This window comes from Pseudorca crassidens, chromosome 3, assembly GCF_039906515.1.
Source record: "Pseudorca crassidens isolate mPseCra1 chromosome 3, mPseCra1.hap1, whole genome shotgun sequence".
NCBI classification, from domain to species: Eukaryota; Metazoa; Chordata; class Mammalia; order Artiodactyla; family Delphinidae; genus Pseudorca; species Pseudorca crassidens.
The window spans coordinates 22,551,077-22,563,901 of record NC_090298.1 but is presented as its reverse complement, the minus strand read 5'-3'; the positions used below and the strand labels follow the sequence as shown (position 1 = coordinate 22,563,901).

At 31.7% G+C, this 12,825-nt stretch overlaps 1 protein-coding gene across 1 annotated transcript in view; it reads left to right on the top strand.

Annotated features, from left to right (window-relative positions):
- Positions 1-12,825, top strand: part of CDH9 (cadherin 9) — a 123,245-nt gene that overhangs the window by 78,066 nt on the left and 32,354 nt on the right. The window contains exons 3-4 of the mRNA XM_067730436.1: positions 7,270-7,564; positions 12,462-12,581. Of these exons, the coding sequence (XP_067586537.1) occupies positions 7,270-7,564; positions 12,462-12,581 (415 nt within the window). The remainder of the gene's footprint in view (positions 1-7,269; positions 7,565-12,461; positions 12,582-12,825) is intronic.

Sequence of the window (12,825 nt, the reverse complement as noted above, 5' to 3'; positions counted from 1 at the left end):
CTAGGCTAGAGTGAATTTATAGTTCATCTTGTTGCTTGCCCTCTGCTGTTCAGTTCTCGAAAATATTGGCTTCATATATTTTGTCCAGATTTGTAGTTGCTTACTATGAGAGGGTAAGCCCAGTTAACCCAGGTTAGCCCAAACTGGAAATGTTTATGGTGTAAATATATTGCATATCAGTGGCCTTCTATTTAGGTTTTATTTATCATAAAACTCGATATTAATATAACAGTCATGAAGCCCATACCTAATATAAGTAAACTTAAAGATAATAAATTGTTTTATCTGAAACAAACACAAAAAATATACTGTTAAGACTGACACAGAATATATTTCCAAATATATTGGAAATGCATTTTAACATTACTAAAACATCAGAAATATATTGTAATTGTTATTAATGGTTATTTTTAGCAACTGTCAGCAACAGCTCTATGGCTTTCTTCATTAAAAATTGAGCAAGATGTTAGAAAATTCCAAATATAATTTTAAGGATGTGTATTGATTGTTCATAATAAGAGTTGGGCAATATGGCATACTTTTGCAATTAAAAACACTTTAAACAAAAATTAAAATAAGCAAGCAAAAGACCCTTATTTCTAATTTTTAAAGGAAGATTGATTAGAGATGAATTTACTTTGATTTTGCAAACTTTACTCTTGAGTTCTTCAGAGAAACAGAACACATATAACATGTTGAATAGGTTATATATATGTTAACATATTTATGTACACACACACGTATATACACATGCACTGCTTAAAGTTCTGTCCACTGAGAGGATTTCTCTTCAGCACTGTCCTTCAAGGATGTCCCAGAAAGGGACTGTAGTATTGTAGTCCAGTTTTGAGTGATGCCTGAAAATCATGCAGAACTCTTTTTAAACCAGACCCAAGACTTTTCTTCTTCCATCACCTGAAGAAGAAACCCCTCATGAGGCTACAGGTGCAGACTGGGGAGAGAGGGCAGTGTAGCAGGAGTGGGGACCATGGGCATTTGGGCCACTACTTCCTGTAACTTGCGTTTTCAGGGCATGTCCAGGCCTGATCACATATGTACCAGTTCCATTTGATGATGGAATGCTGTTGTGCACACTCAACTTTATGGCTTGATAGGTCAGATAACATGCAGTTCATGATGAGCATCTCAGATTGCATGGTAACTTGGTACCCACGGTTAAGCAATCAGTTTGTAGGCCAAGAGGTTTTTCTCAAAAGGAGATTAGTTATCCACAGAGGATATCAGGGCTTTGCTCCAAAATTAGGAGAGTCTGCACTGCAATTCACCTATAGGGGCCTGTCACAGGCTCCAACCAGCATCTCTATCTGCCACTGACACTTTAAGCACCTCTGGATCTGTTGGATTATACGGTCAAAGTGATAGAGTAGCTCGCATACCAGTCCAGACTTGTTGCAGAGACTTCTCAAGTTCTGAGTCCAACTTAAAGCCAGAAGCTTTTCAGGTGACTTGGTAAATGGATAGGGATGAAACACCCAAATGAGGAATATGCTGCCTCCAAAGTCCAAAGAGGCCCACTAGCCATTGTGCCTCTTTTTTGGTTGTAGGATGGGCCAGAAGTGACAATTTATTATTTACCACAGGATGGGTTTAGGGACCCTCTGAGCCCAGTATGAGATGAACCTCAGGTAAAACTCCATCCGTCACCTGACTTTCATATGCCTCTACTTGGGTAGGCAGATGACACTGATATTTTAGATCTCCTGGAATCAATATTAGTTCAGAGTCAGTGTCCAGTAATACCAAAATGTCCAATTATTTTATTTTCCTCACTGCACAGTTATCCTGGTAAAAGGCATAGGTTTTTTAGGGAAGGCTGGGAAAAAGACTAAGAGTACAAATTTTTGGTGGGTACTTCAAGAAGACTTGGCATCCTCTTTATTCAAGAGATTCTGAGTCTGTAAACTGGCTCAGGCCTGGGAACTGATTGACTCTTTTTATGATTTATGTTGGTGTTTTGCTCTCTTGACCTTGAACTTTTCTGCTTTTACGGGTTAAGTACGGATTTAGTAGCCTTCCTATCTACTTCTAGGAACACTGTAATCAATTAGCCAATGCCATACGTCTGTGCGAGTCAGACTATTCTGACTGCTGCTTTGACTCTGCTGTCCATTATGATAATCCTGCCACCTATCTTTTGGCAGGTGAGTGCTGAACTTAGCCTCCGTCACTCTGGGATCCAATTACTCCCATTGCATATAGGTTTCCCAATTCATTGATAGCAGTTCCCACTATAAGATCTGGCCTACAGAAAAGAGTGATCACAAAGCTCTTCAAGGATGCCTGGGCTCTCTCACTATTTGTTTCTCACCATAGTGGTGAAAGATGTCTTCTGGACCCTCTCAGTGTGGGTGACTAGATCTTAAACGGCAAAGCTACTCTAACATTCCAATCTCCCTAAAGACTATTGGTTTTCTTTCTCTGGAAAACCCAGACTAATACAGATTTTATTTTTATAAATTGTAATATATATATATATATTTATATTTATATATACATTATGTATATATATTATAAATACACACAAAATTAATTCTGTTTCTCTGGAAAAAATATATAAATACATATCCATTACATTATTATATACCAATACACATTTATATTATATTATTATATAAACATATATATGTAAAGAATTGGCTCCCATGATTATGGAGCCTGGAAAGTCCTAAGATCTGCAGTTGGCAAGCTGGACACCCAGAATGCTGATGGAATAATTCAAGTCCAAGTCCAAATGCTTGAGAACCGGAGACTCAGTGGTGTAACTTCCAGTCTGAATCACAGACAGCAGGCAGAAAGAGTGAATTCTCCCATTTTCAGTCTTTTTGTATTCTGGCCTTTAAAGGATTAGATGAGGCCCACCCACTTTAGGAAAGGACAATCTACTTTACACAGTCTACAGATTGAGTTGTGCATCTCTTCCAGAAGTATCCCCATAGACACATTCAGAATAACATTTAACCAAATATTTGGACATTCTGTGGCCCAGTTAAATTGACATATAAAATTAACCATCACAGTTTAAATTCTTAGCCTATTTTGCATGTACATATTTACTTTTTCAAAATTTCTAAAAACAAAAAAATTGTAGCAGAGCAAAACTAAAAATGTAATGTTGGAAAATAATAGTTAGCATTTAAAATATTTATCCATGATTTATTTTGCTTTCAGTGTATTTATTCAAGTTCAGAAGAGGCAACTAAGTTATGACCAGGAAACGAAGACTATTTGGTTTATTGATGTCTGAAGAAAATAATTACTTTTTGGTACTCTTATTTCTTAAGGGATTTTATGTGGGCTTTGTTCTATAATAGATAAACAATATTTTCAAGATTTCTATTTTCTTATGATACTACAAAATGTTGAATTTTGGGTTTATTTTTTAAGAATTTTGTTTATATTTAAGTTATTGTATAATAGGTTTTACTATCAATTCTAAATGTATAATTCAAAATTAATAATGTACATAATAGAGAAATTCAGTATTTTAAGCTAGTAGTTTTCATTTTTGTTATATTGCACCAGGAAATAACTATTGGGAGCTTTTGTTCTTAAAATGAAATTGTGAATTAAAGACAATGCTTTAAAATGTGTTTGACTTTGTGTAAAATAGTACTTTTAAAATGGCATTTTAAATTAACAGAATAAGGAATATATATGAAATATTGGGACAGGGTTTAAAACAGGTAGAAATAGAATAATAAATCTAAATTACAATGATTTCAATATATGAATGACTAAAATAATATTACTGTTTGTTGCAAAGATTTAGTAACTAAAATTTAATATATTCAGACAACATACTTATTCTGAAAGTCTTGTAATTCCATAAATATTTTAATTTCCCTTTGGACATAATCCTCAGTCCAAGCACCATATTATAATACTGAATTTTCCTTGAAATTTTAAATATTGAATATAAAACCATTCAGAGGAAAGTATAATTACTAGGATTATTATTATGTTTGACTAAATACTTTTGTAGACTTCAACATATTTTGAATGAGTAGAAAATCTCTGAGAAGTAAATTGTTTCCACAGGTGTTTGAATCCAACATGTAGAATCATATATAATTTAGTGTGATAGACACAGATTCAGTTTCCTGCACATTTTAATCATCACAATAGAATGTTAAATCTTTATTAAATGTAGAAAATAAAGATATAACAATATTTATTATAGTGTTATGTTAAATATATGGAAAGATAGTGGGGAGGGATATAGAAAATTTTAAACTAATTTTCATTTGTGTATACATATGCAAATTTCCACAGAAATTCTGTAACAGTATAAATGCGTTCCTGCCTTTTATTTTGGCTACTTATTAATAATTTCCATAATATAAGCATGGGATAGGGACTCCTGACAATACACAATCTTTGCCCCACCGCACTTAATATTCCACAATTTTCAGTAAATTGCAGCATTATCCCTGGATTATCTTTGTTTCAGTCTGACAATATATTTGACAACATTGATAACTGACTAATCTCTCATGTTTCTTTTTCTGTGTATAAATGTGAGAACACTAGACTACACGTTGTGGGAGACATCGTGTAGTTTATTTCCTATATCTCTCCAGACTAGTTTTATTTAGTTTTCCTTTATTTTATGGAGAAATTAATACAAATTTATTCATAAAAATGTATAAAACATGTACAACTTAAAAACAAAGGGAAACATTTTAAAACTATACAACTGCTTGCAATATTATGTATACGTTAAGAGTATTTTTATGAAAAATAAAGGTATAAAAAGTTGAAATTATACTCTAGACATTGTATTTTAACATAATATCTCATTTAAATGATTTACATCCAACAGTATATATGTAGACCATAATTTTAATGACTATAATAGCATTGTACACATTCTAACATTAATAAGGTGAACATTTTAGTTGTCTCAACATTTTTTGCCAAATTAAATAAAGCTTCTAATACATATAAATTATCTATCTATACATCTATCTTTTTCATATTTTCCTAATTATTTCCTTCCATTAACAGTATCTTCTTTTTCTCCTCTTAGAATAAAAGTACTAGCAATACAAAGATAAATGTACAAAAATATTTATTATAAAGTAGGTTGAAAAAACTTTGAAAAATGCAATCATTAAAATAATTTTATTTACATACAGAGATTTCTAAGATGTAATTTTAGTAAAAAAAAGGCAAGTTTTATGTTATTTATAATCTGATTTTTCTAATAATCACTGACAACTAAACCTGCTTTATACATGTAAAAACATATTGTTAAAAAAAGAAAATATTTGGTTTTTAAGAAATATGTGTTGAGGCCATAGAAATTTTTTATATATATATCAATCTTTCTCTTTTGGATTTTACAGTTTAGTGGGCACAACAAACAATTTTACCAAATGGGGTATCATGATAGGAAAGTGAAATGTGCTTTATAATTACAGAGCAGGAATATTTATTCTAGTCGAGAGGGTTAGGGAAAGCATCCTTAAGAAAAAAATTTTTTAATGAGATTTGATAAATATTTAGTTAGGGGAAAATACAGAGAAGAGAAAGGGTGTTAAAGGGTGAGAGAAACATCTGCAAACATCAGGTATGAAAGCTAGAACAGGCCTTCTGAGAAATGAAAAAAACAAAACAAGCAAAACAAAACAATTGGTATGTACAGAGTGTATAGCAAAGTGGATAAAAGTGACAGAAAACACATCTGGAGATGAGAACAAGATTATGGATAATGCATAAATAAGGCTATAGAGTCCAAGGAAATAGAATAACAATAAAAGTAACGATTCTTTTAAAAAAGAATATTATCCCCTTTTAATAGAAGTGGCTTAGATTATACACACACACACACACACACACACACACACACACAATTTGCCCAATATAACAGAAATTTGCATGAGACCAAGCCTGGTTTATAAGACTTTAGATTCATGGTTCTTATGCACTGTACCTGGTTGAAGATTTTTAAGCTAAGAAGTAATATGACTTGATTTGTGATATAGAAAAATCAGCTTCTTTAGTATGGAAAATTGTTTGGAGTAGAACAAGAGGGAGGTAGGCATCAATTAGAAGATTGTTGCAGTGGTACAGATAAGATATGATGAACAAAACCTGGGTGGTAGCCATAGAGATGGAGACAGATGGATGGGTGGGGGGAGATATTTCAGAGAAGAAAAGGCTGCATATGGTTATTTTAACATTGGGTAAAGGAGGAGTAAAGTATGAATCTCAAGTCTGTAATTTTGGCTACCATAAAAAATAGATTCAAATAGTCAAATTGTTCAAAGATGGAATGGGACACTAAAGAAATAGATGGAGTAAGAATGTATTGGGAATTGTGAAGTATATGATGGAAGAAAACAGAGCAGGCATAGGCTAGTAAAGATTCAAGTTTCAGAACAGTGTTAGGTTTGCAAAAACATTAGGATTTTTTCCAACTCAAAATTTCTGTAAATACACAATCCGTTTGTTTTAAGTACTCAGTGAAAAATCTTCTATACTAAGAAGTTTACTTTTAAGATGGGAATGAATAGAAGGAAGATAATTTATGAAAAAAATCCTAATATTTTCATCAAATTATTTATATGACCAATGGAAAAGCCCTGTGTGTTTTATATCACTTGAAATTTCAAATGTCTATAAAATACATCAACTTCCAAAAGTGAGAACATCCTGGTTGAAAGAGTACTCTCCCAAAGTCATGTAGAGAATAATCTATGAGATTAATATTCTGTCTCTGGTTGGTCTCTGATGACAGAGCCTGTGCATCTGCAAGTGATATTATACTGAAGGGAGGTAAAATCATTTAAAATTATGGTATATATCCTAAACTTATCATCATAATAAGGTCAGAAATTTCTCACATCACCTCTTTGAGTTTAGTGATTTTTGACGTAATCGAGTATATTAATATTTTACACTTAAGATTTATTAGACCAATGGATTTTTTTTTTTAATGTACTAGACATTTAAATCTTGGTAGCATTCTATTCAAAAATGTCTTGGAAATACTGTGTTTTGAAAAATATATATATATATACTTTTTATTTTATTTCAAATGTAGTCTCATATAAATAAGTGTTTAAAAATTTTGAGAATGATCAAACTAAAATGTTTAATCTCTCCACAGTGAAAATTAAGATAACCATTGCAATCATTGTTTCAGTGATGTCATGTAGAGATAAATTAATATTTGCCAAAATTATTTTTTCTGTAATAACAATTCATATATTTATAGAACTCTTCTTTTCTACCTCTCTGAAGCTTCACACTGACCAAGATAAAGGAGATGGAAATTTAAAATACATATTAACAGGAGATGGGGCTGGCAGTCTGTTCGTAATAGATGAAAACACAGGAGATATTCATGCGGCAAAGAAATTAGACAGAGAAGAAAAGTCCCTGTACGTTCTTCGTGCCAAGGCTATAGACAGAAAGACTGGGCGGCAGGTGGAGCCTGAATCTGAATTTATAATTAAAATCCACGATATCAATGACAATGAACCAAAATTCACAAAAGACTTGTACACTGCCAGTGTTCCTGAAATGTCTGGAGTCGGTAGGTATATGTTAATCCATGTAAACTAAGTTTTTTATTTTATTTTATTTTTTGCTAAGGTAGTTATTATGGACATACAGTTAGATGTGATCTCTTTCAAGATAAGAACTATAACTGAAACTACTATTTAGTGTTAGCTATCTTACTTCTAATTATTTTCGGTTGTATGTTTCTTAATGTTTCCTGCTATTTTGTAACTGACATCTAAAATGATTACTGAGAACAACTGTTCCATTGCATTTCAACAAACGTCTTTACCTTTACTCAAATGCTATTCAAATGGCAGGCAAGTTTAATGTATTTTGGCCTGAAATGAAAGGAATATCAAATAGTGTCAGCAGTTTTAGACAGTTTTGTTTGCATTATTTTGCATAAAAACAATTAATGCTTGTATTTGATAAATTTCTTTTGATCATCTCATTTGATCATTGAAACAACTTGATGTGGTAGGCATGGGAAATAGAACTTTAAATCCCCATTCTGTTAATTAGGAACCCTGGATTCAGAAAGATTAAGGAACTGAATTAAGATCAAATAACCTGGTAGCATAACAACAATATCCCAAGTCTTTTTAATATTATTTTAGATATGTTCCATCCAGCAATGGTTTATCCTGAAAACTGAAAATAATCATTTCATTTTTTAAGCCTGCCCATAATTTTAAATGCCATTTGTTATTATGCAATGTTTTTATCTGTATATGTAACTACATTTAGCTATAATTATATGAAAGGTTTAGATTTGTTAATGAGATAAGAGCTGACTCTTAAATCATATTTCTAAAAAAATAAGTGATGTAAACTTACTATAATATCCCAAACATGTAACTGATTTTGAAAAATTGACATTTAGTTGAATATTATTTCAAAATCAGTTATAAGTATATAACTTTGACATTATTGTAATTAATACATGGGTAAGTCAAATAATTTCTTAAAGAAGAAAACAAACATATCCATCTTTACTGAGTGATTGATATTAAATATGTATACACATAAAATATATGTCTAAATAAAAAGTATGTGCATTTATATCCTGAAATGTATTGTTCTTTTGTAACTCTCCTACCTGATTTAAAGGAAAATAAATGTATTATAGTTTTATAGATGTGATTTTCTCTGCTTTTACCTATACACATAACCATTTACAGAGAAATGTAAAGGGTGATACTTAGGAACTTTGTCAGGCTATGTGTAACCCATATATTAACAGCTAAAGCCTGTGCATAATCACATAATAAAGAATGCCTCCTCTCTAAATGAAGTAATGTACAATTATTGAATTCTAACCTTATTTTCATTAGTGATTTTAATTTAAATCAAACACTTGAAAAACTACTATTATTAACTTTGAGGGTAAATGAAGTCTAATGGAATAAAATATAAAAATTCTTTATTCCCATTTTATCCTTCTTTCCAACATTGTAGTCCAATGTTCTCCTTTATACTGTCCCCCCACTACGTGATTATTTTTGTCTTAATATATTTGTCTTTTCTTTTTCTGTCTCACCAAATCCTCTCCTTGCTTTTTCCCTCTGCCTCTGCTTCTTTCTATCAAATACGCCATATTTCATTTTGGTTCAGACATATTCCTCCCCATCCCTTTTATTGGTATTTAAAATCAAATGACTCCAGTGAACTCTTTAAATCTGAAACACATTAGCATATTCTGATCAGAACACTTAATCTGGATAATACATGAGGATATATAGTGAAAGAAAATGAGATACACTTTGAATTAGGTATTTGTAGCAGATTCCTACATTTTATGTTTTCCATTTTTTGTGGTCATTATACTTTGATTAAAGATTATCTATTATTTTTCTATATTTGCATGCATTCATCTCCCTCAAGGCAAATTCCTATTGTGCAATTTTGGAGGTTTCTCATTGACTGGGTAGGTCCCTCAAAAACTGATCCAGTTCCCCTCCCACACTGTCTGCCCAACAAGGAATCTATCTGTAGTTTTTCACAGATCACACAAGTAACTCACCATTGAATGCTTCATGTCCTAAACTAGGCCCTTTCTTAGAGGTACACTGCCTGTAGATTCAAATATGTGTCTAATCATATGTCTAGACAGGCCATTTAATACAGTATTTAGAATGAAGCTTCTTCATACTGGCTAGATCGAATCCCATCCTATCACCTACTAGCTGTGTAATCATGAGCAACCTCTATATGCTCCAAGGCCTGCATCCCATGTTTATCATGAGGATAAAATAATAATACAAATCAACTGCTGAGAACTCTGCCTAGTCTACGTTAAGCAATTTGTAAATGTTAGATCTTGTTATGACTTTGAACTAGAAACTCTACTGGGCTTTAGAGATAAAATGTTGAACAAAAGCAGACATAGCCCTTTCCTTTGGAGAGTTTACATCACACAAAACCTACATATAACAAATGACATAAATTTGTCATTCAGGCTTCACTATATTTTACTTAATATTTGTTTAATAAAAAAGTAAATACTGGGTTTCGCTGGTGGCGCAGTGGTTGAGAGTCCGCCTGCCAATGCAGGGGACATGGGTTCGTGCCCCAGTCCGGGAAGATCCCACATGCTGCGGAGCAGCTAGGCCCATGAGCCATGGCCGCTGAGCCTGCGCTCACGGGCCTGTGCTCCGCCACGGGACAGGCCACAACAGTGAGAGGCCCGCGTACCGCAAAAAAAAAAAAAGAAAAGTAAATACTTATTTTAAATTATTTGAGAATAAATGAAGCATATATAGCTCAGAAAATTTAGAGGGATATAAAAATCAAAGTGGTGTATTTCCTTTTATTCTGTCTTTATAAGCAAATATTTATAAAATTAGTACAAAACATATAAACCATTTTCTATCTAATTTTATTACTAAATAGTATGAACTGTAAAATGTCCTTATATTTAAGGAAAAATCTAGCCATTCCCTAGTGTTCAACACACTACATATTTTTCTTTTTCTCATTTTGCTATTATAAATAACGTATCAGTGATATGCTACCAGTGTTTATTAGTGTTTAACAACATTCTAATTATTACCATGATTCTGAGAGGGGGAACAGTATTTTATATGGGTATTTGTAGCATTTTAGCCACATTATAGGATTGATTTCCAATCTTTAATTTATTATTTTTAGGCCAAGTATTTTCAGGTAGGTTTGAAGATCATATACCCATGATAAAGAGCAAATGATCAAAACAAATTTAACAACAAACATATTATTAAAAGTGTCAAAAAAGGATAAAGGTGTGTTTTTACCTGTGCCCATTATGAAATGATAGCCACAGCCAAAGAAAAATGAGTCTGGTAGCAAAAGAAATGTCATGAAATCAATGAATTAACTACTTGCATTTAGCATCTTGGTTATGCTTAATAATTCATATTTCAAATAACCTTCAAGTATGAAAGCAATTATTAATCTATGTTCACATAAGGTTATATAAAAATAAATATAAATCTGAAAACCACTCTAGTTGAACATTTGAACATTATTGTGGGATGGAAATCTCTTTATGATTTCTGCTTTGGTCTAACTGGGACACGAGTGGATGTTTTTTAAATGATAAAACAGTACACCTGGGACTGACTGAGTAAATTGTACTGTGTCCTCTCACAGGACATATCAATTCCATTGCAGCTGAGGAAACAGAGGCTTCAAGAGGAAGAGCTCAAGTTCTCATCTTACACTAATTAATTTTGAGAAAACATAAAAATACTTCCTAAATTCATATATTCAAATATACTGATGGAAAATAAAGCTGTTAGTTTAATCTTAATGTTCAATATATTAATTTCTAGAATCTGCATAAGCAAATATATGCAAATTTTGAGAAACATTCACTACAACTCAATTAGACAAGCTATGCGTGTGTAATGTATGCTGGATATTAAAGTAGGTTACAGAGCCAACGTGGAACTCACTTTTTCTAAAGAATTTTTAAATCTATGTAAGTATCAGAGTCAACATTTTGAAAAATTGTGTGTAATATACTAGAAAATGTCCTACAAACTCATTTTGCTCAAGGAATACATGGTAGGCTTTAGTTAATGGTAGTTTTAGAATCATGCCTTGAATCTTTATAGAGTTCTAGAAAATATAAGAAAGGTCCATCAATATATTACATTACTTTTAGCTCCTAAAACTAGCTCCTTTAAAGCTCTTTTATCTTTTGAAACATAATTATATGTGACAAAGTTAAGAGAAAATAATTTAATTTTTATAAAATAAAATTAAACGGAGAGTATTGGTAAATTACGTATTGCATGTGAGACAATTATACACTTTCTTAACTCTGGAGGGGTCTATCTGCTGATCTACATATGTGTAGCAAATAATACACAGCATATCAATAGGTATAATTATATATGACTATGTTAACTACATTACAATGAGAGGCACAGATACAATAATCATATATATCTTGCATACCAAAAATTTTGGCAATTTTACCTTTTGTGTCTTGATAAAAACAGGGCCTCTTTATTTTCAATTTACATTATTTAGTTAATTTATCAGAATAAAAAGCAGCAGGAGTGCTTTCAATGTTGGATTTATCTTTGAATTCACATTTCCAGTTAGCAATAAATGTATTAATTGAAAATTGTATGTGCACTGTATTCAGTGAAAAATTGTTTTCTGTCACAGTATTTTCAACCAATTAGTGCATATTCATCTTTATGATAAATTTTGCTTCTGACTTTTTTAGATAGCTCAATAATAGTAACAATATTATTAAGGAATATTTAAATTAAAAAAAATGAAAGATAAGTGATTTTTAGCAGCATAATTTAAACAAATTTCTTGAAACATGTACCATGGTTTAACACACCACATTCCCAGTAATATGGTTTCATAAAGATAGCTTCAAATTTCTAAGTACTTAAGTGTCTGTGTTTGGGTGGGGATTCATGTAGGTACATCTGTTATACAAGTTACTGCAACAGATGCAGATGACGCCAACTATGGAAATAGTGCCAAAGTGGTCTACAGCATATTGCAAGGACAGCCATATTTTTCAGTGGACCCAGAATCAGGTAACAACATCTAATACTTGGTCTCTTTCTCATTATGCAATACATCTGGATGCACATTTATAGATTTTCTATATTTAAAAAGCTATTAAGTATCATGTTTTTATTTATTCCTTATATTGATAGTTATTCCATGGATACAGAAGCAGAATTCCTATTATTTAAAAAGATTTGAATCCTTAGCCCTTTAGACTAGTATTTACTTAAATCACCTAGAGTTTTTTTTTTTTTTTTTTTACCGTACACG